Below are 9261 nucleotides of genomic sequence, written 5' to 3' on the forward strand. Positions count from 1 at the left end.
CTGCCTAAAATAAGAGCCACCAATTATTTTGCATATTGTTCTAGGTCCCAAACCTTCTCTTATTTTTCTCCTTCATAGTGATGTCCATCTAGTATTGCACATTTCTTTTACGTATGGGGTCTGTTGGGTGTCCCCTGTACTAGAATGTAAGCTTTATGAAGGCGGGGGAGTTGCTGGCTTTATTCATGACTGTATTCTCAGTATTTAGAATAGTGTCTGATTCATAATAGTCACTTAATAGGAGTATTTGTGGGACAAATACATTTAGAACAGAAGAATGAAGAATGGGATCTCACCCATTCATCAGAATTGATTCTAAAGAGATTAAACAGTTCAAAGAAAGACCACGGTGAAGTCAATGAAATTCAATAACTTTCACTCTTCTGGAGAAGAAAAGAGAGTCTGAGCTTCATCGTGGTAACAGCCAACATTATTTTGCCTGTTCTGTGTGCCGACTCATATACTCAGTGCTTCACATAGTCAGCATTTGCCATGGGGTTGCTAATATCACCCCCACATTACAGAGGGGGGAAACGGAGGCTCCGAGGAGTTACGGTAGGTGTTTGTCCAATCACATAGCTTACATTAAGCTAAATGCATTGGAGCCTCTCCAACTCCAGTGTCGTGTTTTGCTCTTTGTCGTAAACTACACTGACAGCCTGTAGTGTAGGGACGAGTGGGAGAGGCTCTCCCTCTTAGCTAAGATGTATACCCTGTTGGCAGAATAAATCAACTGTGATGGAGAAAAAAAGTGGCAACAACTCTCCAGGGTTTGAGATAGGCAGTATCCTTTCCTTGGGACTTCCAGACGGACAAAGCTGAGCTCTGAAGCTAATAGTGCATTTAACCAAATTTGAGTTGTAAGAAAGTTCCCAATGCCATGTATTTCTTCCCCTTGGGAAGAGAAATTTATGAATTTTCAGGTGTCTTATGATTAATGGGAAAATATGAATCATAGGTGTAACTAATATGTCGGGGAAACATTCACGGGAGACTTGTCTTTTGTTTCATTTAAATTTAGTGGGAAGAGCTATTTCGTTCCCTGCTGCTGTATGCGAGTTGGGGCATAGAACTGGACTTCGCTGGACACTGCCTCAATTCAGAACACATAAAAAAGTCCAAGCCCGTGCAATAGTCAAAACACTAAGCTTGAATGCATGCAGCTGCGCCAGAGAGTGCTCAGTTTCCTCCCTCTCTCCTCTCCTCCTGCAGTTGGTTAAGTGCCATTTTGGAGGAGGAGGAGGGAGAGGAAGCCAGGGAGTCTAGAAAGTTCTTTCTGGCAGGTAGTCGTGTACCTTTGTGTTTGTGCTTTCTGGGCTTAGAATGGACTCTGTCATGGATGGTTTTCTGGGTTCTCGGAGTCTCTCCACACCACCCCCCCAGATGGAAGTTTCTCGGCTGCGGGTCTCTTGATACGGATGAATCCAGCTCCTTCCTGGCTGGTCTATTGTGACTCCTTTCCCAGACCCTCGGGCTGTGGCCACTCACTTTCTACTTCCTTCTGCTGAGGCCCCATGGCCCTTCCAGGCAGCCCGCCTGGAACAATCTGGCACACACCCGCACCGGCTCTTTCTTGTATTCTTTGCCCTGTCAAACCAGTGTCAAGCTGTAGTCTCTGTCTTGTGGCCAGAGGTCACTTTGGCTGGCCTCTTAGGCTTTTGTGTTCTCAGGTGTGACTCAGACACCTGTCTACGATGTCTTCGCAAACCCTTGGGGCACAGTCCAGTTTCAGTAGGAGGTATCGTTAAAGCCTCTCTAGTGACTTGGAATTAAGAGAGCACAACATTATTTAAAGGAAATCCACTCGAAGATCTCCTCCAAAAATTATGTCAAATTCATGCCTGGCTGGTGTAGCTCAGTGGATTGAGTGTGGGCTGTGAACCAAAGTGTCGCAGGTTCAATTCCCAGTCAGGGTACATGTCTGGGTTGCAGGCCATGACCCCCAGCAACCGCACATTGATGTTTCTCTCTCTCTCTTTTTCTCCCTCCCTTCCCTTTCTAAAAAATAAATAAATAAAAATCTTAAAAAAAATTCCTAACCATTTTCCACCTTTCAAACAAGCAAGGTTTTAAGAGTTCCTTTACCACTTTTTGGCCATCTTTTTCTCTCTCTTTTTAAAAGCCCTACCAGTGATATGTTTCACAGGCCTGGCCAAAACTTTCATTTTAATATCATGTTATATAACTTTAAATATGTCAAGATGTATAACAGCAAGCCTGATATGATTTATGTTTTATAAAAACAATTCATTTTCATATATATGCATATATAAAAGACAGAATAATATACATCAGTAGAGAGGATTACTGGAAATAATCTCATTGTCTTCTGTGTACTTTTTTAGTGTTTTAAGAATTTTGCACACTGAATTTTTTTTAAGATTTTATTTATTTATTTTTAGACAGAGGGGAAGTGTGGGAGAAAGAGGGAGAGAAAAATCAATGTGTGGTTGCCTCTCTCATGCCCCCTACTGGGGACCTGACTCACAATGCAGGCATGTGCTCTGACTGGGAATCAAACCTGCGACCCTTTGGTTCACAGGCCGACACTCAATCCACTGAGCCACACCAGCCAGGACTGCATGCTGAATTTGAATGATCATTCACTAAAAGGAAGGCAACCCACTTCTAAATATATATTGTTCCTGCACGAGGAAGACCCAGAGTGCAAGATGACATTTTAGCAGTGTTCAGCTGAGGTGTGCGCCTGTTGTTGGGTGGGTAGAAGATAAGGAGGAATAATTAGAAGCTAGAGAAATTCTATAAGCACATCCTCTTGCTTTACAACTATTTATATCTCTTGGTCTCTAGCAGCAACAGGGAAGGAAAAAATCCTGACAACACATATTCAGACACGTGGTCAGCATCATGAAGCTGTGGACACCTCTACTCACGACATTCCTGTGTGTGGTGCTGCTGTCCGTGCTGGCAGAAATTAAGGACAGACCGGGTACAGGTGACAAGACTGGGTTGGAAACAAAGGGTGGGGGTTGCTGTGCTTGTTTCCTGGCACGTGAAGGGGTGCTAATGGTGTTGGGCACATCTGATTCAGGTCCCACCTGTCCTGGATAACCTGTTAGAGAATCCCAATCTTTGTAGGCACAGAGAGTGAAGAAATTCCCAGCCTGAGGTCCTTTAATGCTTCCTCTTCCAAACTTGACAGTGACCATGAGTGTCCGTCCACTTTGACACACACTCCACAGGTTACAAGGATATACTGTTTCCCCATGTCAGGCTATTTTTGGATGGGGGACACCAATACAGAGCTGCAGTATCTTCCCAGGCTTCCAGAAGCTCTGTGTCCTCACTGTGTGTACGTTGATGAGTACTAAAAGGGTATTTAGTATATACCCTTCGTTTTAGTGGTAGGGTCTTTCAGAATGTGAAAATACAGAAAATAGACACAAAATGAGTCCTTTGTGTGGCCGAGTTGGGGGGCCATATAATAAGAAAAAGCAATGGGGGGGGCGCTAAAAATTGAGTGAGAGAAGATTTTGAAGGGAGGCTGAGCTATTAAAGGCATGGCCAGCAAGGAGGAGAGGAAACAGGAAGGCCATCTGCTCCTCACGCTGCCTGGTCTAGCTTCCCACACTATAACTTGAGCATGGTAATGAGGCTAAAGAATATCTCAGGATACGAGATGTCCTGTTACACGAATGTAGAGTTTCTAGGAGGGCACATGCGGGCTAGAAGGCACTGAGTCCTATCTCTAGGATGGTCAAAGGGGACACAGGGATCAGCAACACAGGTAAGACCTGCGGGAGCAGAGAAGGCAAACATAGCAGAGACAGTGCAATGGGGAGGCTGAGGAAGGGATTTTCTTGCAACACAGATGGATACATTGCTGGGGACTTGGGCTTGAATTTTTGGAAGGGTTGTTAAGCCATGGAAGGGCTCCTCTTCCCATGCTTCTTAACCTCTTACGGTTTCACCTCAATTGCAGGGGATAAAAGCCTCATTGAGGAGTGCTGGGGACATCCAAACATCGTTGATTGTACCAGGAAGTGTTCCAAGTCCTTTAAATGTGCAAGGGTCAATCACACGTGCTGTTGGACCTACTGTGGGAACATCTGTTGGAAAGCTGCGGTGAGTTGGGGGATGTGTGCTGGGCTGTGTCACCACGGGTCCTCACCCTCTCCTCAGCTGCTGTTATTCCTAAATTGAGGACTGATGTACCCCAAATCCTAGGCCCCAAAATAGCAGAAGACAATACCCCCTAAACCTGAAAAGCAATTTACTGGCAAATAAACCAAGACATCAGGTTGGGACACATTGCTTCTAGTAATTATATAATTAACGCCTGTACTGCCCTCATTAGATTACTCCACAGTTTGCCCTTTTCCTAATTTTCATCCAGGTTTCTAACCATTGACTCCATGAGCCCTTTTGGTTCAGCCAGGCCCCAAATTTCCACTTTTCTGTGTTCTACCAACCAATAGGACACCTGTTGCCCACTCAGAAGTGGACAATTTCTATTGTTCCGTGAAGTATACCTGTCCCACAGTCTGGCGGGATGGGCAGTATTAAGCTTGGGAATGAGTGCTTGTTTCTCAGAGTTCCCCAGCCACTTGACATCTAAGCTTTCTTTCTTGCAGCCAATCTATACAAGACAGCTAAAAACCGCAGCCTCTTACTTGGGGCACCAGTCGGTCCTCACTGAGGGCTGGGCAGGAGGAAGACCTTGACAAATAAACTCACTTACCAACAATGGTCTTGGCTTTTTCTACTTCATTTCACTATCCTTGATTACCTTATTATGACGCCCCAAATGATTCTTATCCTACAGAGTACATAAGCTTCCAACACTTCCCCATGTGATTACCTTAGAACTGATAGGCTCGTCTCGTGGGCTTCACAGAACACAATTTATTTTTCACGTGACATGTTAATGAAGGTAAGTGGCCAGCAGCCCTTTAATTTAGTTTTTTAGAGAGCAGATCTCTGGTAAACCAGTTTCTCACAGGGTACGGGCAAACAATTCTAAAATGACTTTACATACACATAAGACTGAACAAATACATGACTGGTGGGTGATAGGAACCAGGTTTCTAACTGTCTGAGAAAAGTAGTTATAGAATAAGCACAGGGAGAATGTTAGAATGAACTCTGGGTACCCAGAGACATCAATATAAACTTGAGTTTCAATTAATCTGCATACAAATAGACAGACAAAGGAATAATTACAGATACCTGTGTGTACGTACATGAGTTATACATACCTGTATTTCCTAGCTCTGCCTGCTGAAGAGGCTCAGAAGCAGCGGTAGTGCAGTAGTAATAAGCACACCAGGAGCCCACATCTTGGGTTCTAAATACCATTTTCCAATGAATGAGTCAAAGCTCCTTAGAGCAATGGCTGATTCTAGAACTAGGCTTCAAATATACAAGATGAGACGGGGGCATCTTTTAGGGTCAGAAAGCAGGGAAATGCTCGAAATGTAAAATACTGAGAAATGGGAACCAACCTGAAGGAGCTCCCAGCGGCCAAAGCTGAGGACAATTTGAGCATAAAACTGTTATTGCTGGTCTGGTAAAATAAAATGTTACAAAGTTATGGAAAACTAGAAGACAACTTCAACGTAAAATTACTATTAAAGACAAGGAAAAATGAAAATTGAAATATTTCTGTTGAAAAAGTCTCCCCAAAAGGTAATACAGCACTGCAACTTTAAGATATCTGTAAACAAAGATTTTGACATCTGGAAAATGTCTTGCACCAGGTATTTGAAAACTTAGCACACAAGTAGACAAAAACCAAAACCAAAACAAGAAAACCCAGGCCCTGACTAGCGCGGCTCAGTTGCTTGAGCATTGTCCCCTAACCAAAAGTCACCGGTTCGATTCCTGGTCAGGGCACATGCCCAGGTTATGGGGTTGGTCCCTGGCCAGGGTGTGTGCAGGAGGCAGCCGATTGGTGTTTCGATTGCATTGATGTTTCTCCCTCTCTCTCTAATGGGAATAAAATAAACCTTAACCCCCACCCTGCCCCAGGAAGATAAGTAAGGGATTAACAACACAAAACATTGAAGAAAGGGATAAAAGTCACTTTATAAATAAAGATTGTGACAAGATATTCAAGACAATAAATTCAACTAAACTTAAGAGCCATTGTGAAAAAGAATGAAAAAAAGCCAGGAGACCAAAAATAAAATGCGAAAAGTAAAAACCATAAGAAAATGATTAATAAAGAAGATGGGCAAAGAAAATCTAAATATATACTAACTGGAGTTTTTCCAAAAAGAAAAGCAACTAGTGTTAAAAATGATAATTCAAGTAAACTTTCTGTAAACAAAAGAAAACCTGAAGCAACATAAAAAAGGGCCATCCAGCCCTGGCTGGCATAGCTCAGTGGATTGAGCGCGGGCTGCGAACCAAAGTGTCGCAGGTTCGATTCCCAGTCAGGGTACATGACTGGGCTGCAGGCCATGGCCCCCAGCAACCGCACATTGATGTTTCTCTCTCTCTATCTCCCTCCCTTCCCTCTCTAAAAATAAATAGATAAAATCTTTTTTTAAAAAAAAGGGCCATGCTAAGCCCAGCAACAACGGCCCGGAAGAGTCTTGCAGATCAGATGTTTGGCGCCCTCTGGCTTGGAGTCTTACTTCTACCTTCTCACAGCCTTTCTCTAACTGTTTTCAGGAAGTGAGCTCTTCCCATCTAGACACTGCACTCTACATTGCTGGATGGGTAGGCTCTTAGAGAATGTCATTTTAATAGTAGAATTTGAAATGTATCCAAACTTCCCTTGGATAGAGCCTTCCCTGAATCCTTCATGTCATGCCCATTCCAAATATTGGGGGGCCGAAGTGCACGTCTTGGTGGTAGATATTGCACTCGGCACCTTAACCCAACCCTTGAGTTGCAGAAACTCTGGTGGCTTCTTAATTAGGCACCCTGAGTTTGTTATGCGACAGACAGCTATGAGGTGTTGGGTGGGACACACTTTGCCGCTGAAGGCCTTGGTATGGACCCACCTGTGAGCACTGGGGACATTTTAAGATTGGTAACAAGGCAGGAGTTGACCAACATCATGACGCATGAGACAAGAGATACTTCTAGAATATTCCCATTGGAATTGGCATAAGGAAGGAGCAGGTCTGGGGCATGGGAAGGGAACAAATAATGCACAACCCCTGGTGACTGTTAGACTGAGTCTTCTGCAGGCGGAGGTTTGGTATTATGGAGGCCCAGATCGTGGCAGAATGTGCATTTGCTGCTGCTTCTGCTTCCGCGAGATTCAAGGTCTCCCAGGTGTCCCCGCTCTTCTACCCTGCTGAGCTGGGCGGGAGGGTCTAGATTAGTGGAGGCAGGTGTCCTCCTCTACTGTCCCCTGCACTGATGCCTAGGAAGCACTAAATTGCAGGGTCACACTGCACACCTGCCTGCAGCAGGGCCTGCCTGTCTGCGACCCCCACACTTGACTCCATGACCCGAGTGGCCACACGTGACTCAGTCCCTGCTCTCGCCCCAGGACCACTTCAGAGGTGCTGTGGTTACACAGATAGGAAGCCTGGACCCCAGGGATTAATTCTCACTGGTTCACCATGAGGCCACAGACAAGACTCACAGCCATCCTGTGCCAGCTAATCCTTAGCAGCCTCACAGTGGAACCACCTGTCCTCCCACCCCATGACTCTCCTCTGGATTAAAAAGAGAGAGAGAGGCCATAAGGAGGAGGACCTGGGTAAGGTAGGGGGCACTCTGTCACTGGAAGGCACTGGAGTCTGAGGTCCTGGCACCGAGTCCCAGGCTGCATCGGGAGAGTGGCCATCCTGATAGAGGCTGCAGTGGGGGCGCTGGGTGGGCACAGGCACTCACTTGCGTGCCCGTGGTCTCCCCACAGCAGAAAAGCAGCTGGTATGCAGGGAGGCCAGAGGAAGTGCCCTGTGCCAGCCAGGGCATGAGTGGCCCCTCCCTCTCCCTGGCCTTGGGCAAGTCACTTAACTTCCTGGGGTTTATTTCCTTCTGCATAAAGAGACTGTTACCTGAACTTTACAAGGAGAATGGGGAGAAAGAGACAGGTGTGGGTCAAGTTTAAGAAGAGGCCTCCTTGCCCTGGCCAGGTGGTTTGGTTGGTTGGAGCATTGTCTTGTGCACCAAAAGGTTGTGGGTTCAATTCCCGGTCAGAGCATATACCTAGGTTGTGGTTTCAATCCCTGGGCAAGGTGCATACAAGAGGCAATCAATGTTTCTCTCATTGATGTCTCTCTTTCTCCACCCCCTCTTCCCATCTCTCTAAAATCAATAGAAACATGTTCTCAGCTGAGGATTAAGGAAAAAAAAGAAGAGTCCTCCTTGGGGGCCCCTACTCTACACCCCAGGGTTTAGCACCCCCCTATCTCATGGTTCACTTGGCCCTTAGGACTCAGGGCGAGGATGTTCTCATTAGCACTGGGGGGCGGCGCACACAAACTGTCCTTCCCTCTGGGAGTGCTGGTTCAGGGAGCAGAGCAAGAAGGGGGCTGAGCCTCCAGGGGCCTGGCAGGGGTGCGTGGGCCAAAAGGAGAGAGGGCAGAGAAGCATGACAAGGGGAGAGGGCCCAGAGAGGTGGGGGCACGCTGGGCTGTGCCCTGGTTTCTCAATAAGCACAAGTCCTGGGAGGAAAATAGCCAGGTGCCCGGACATTTGTTCTGGTTTATTGGACAGGAACAAGGCGTCCGCACAGGGACGAGAATGGCACTGCTGCTGGCAGCCCTGTGCCCGGGACCTGAGGTCCTTGGTCTCTTTGGTCCAGTCTTCAGGGGAGGGCTGGGGGTGCAGTGTGCACAGCCCAGCCCCCCTCCCGCTCAGAGCACGTTCATGCAGATGCTCCCACAGAAGCTCAAACAGCACACGTTATTTGCTTGACATTCTCTGTGATGTTTACAGGGGCGTCTGCACAAATGTACCTGGATCCTCTTCTCACACTCCTTGATCTCCGTGGACAGCTGTGTATCTGAAACTGAGCGGGATTGGGGTCACAGAACCAGGTCGCACGGCCCACTCCTCATGACTGCAGAACCCAGGCCCCGCTCACGACACTCGGGACTCTTAGGGACCTCACTTTCGACCCCTCGCCCATCCTGGTGATTGTTTGCGTCTTCAACCCCTTACCCCCACTCCCTGTCAGTGGAGCTCCGTGCCTGGGCACCCTGGACACTCTTCTTACTCCTGCAGCCAGGACCCGCTCTCATCTCACTCCTGGCCTCGGTGAAGTCGCCCCTGTACAATCTCCGCTCTGACTTCTCCGAGACCTCGGTGAACTCTGAGACCCCTGTAAAC

General features: G+C 46.8%; 1 protein-coding gene across 1 annotated transcript; it reads left to right on the top strand.

The window, feature by feature from the left end:
- Positions 1 to 2841: 2841 nt before the first annotated feature.
- LOC123814998 (protein WFDC11-like) lies at positions 2842 to 4703 on the top strand (the record flags this gene model as incomplete). The annotated part of the gene is made up of 3 exons (XM_045833160.1): positions 2842 to 2956; positions 3944 to 4086; positions 4596 to 4703. Coding segments are annotated over 3 exons (348 nt in total), but the record flags the coding sequence as incomplete, so codon positions are not given.
- Positions 4704 to 9261: the final 4558 nt, after the last annotated feature.

This window comes from Phyllostomus hastatus, unplaced genomic scaffold (genome assembly GCF_019186645.2).
Source record: "Phyllostomus hastatus isolate PE091 unplaced genomic scaffold, TTU_PhHast_1.1 phas_contig_17, whole genome shotgun sequence".
Classification (NCBI taxonomy): Eukaryota; Metazoa; Chordata; class Mammalia; order Chiroptera; family Phyllostomidae; genus Phyllostomus; species Phyllostomus hastatus.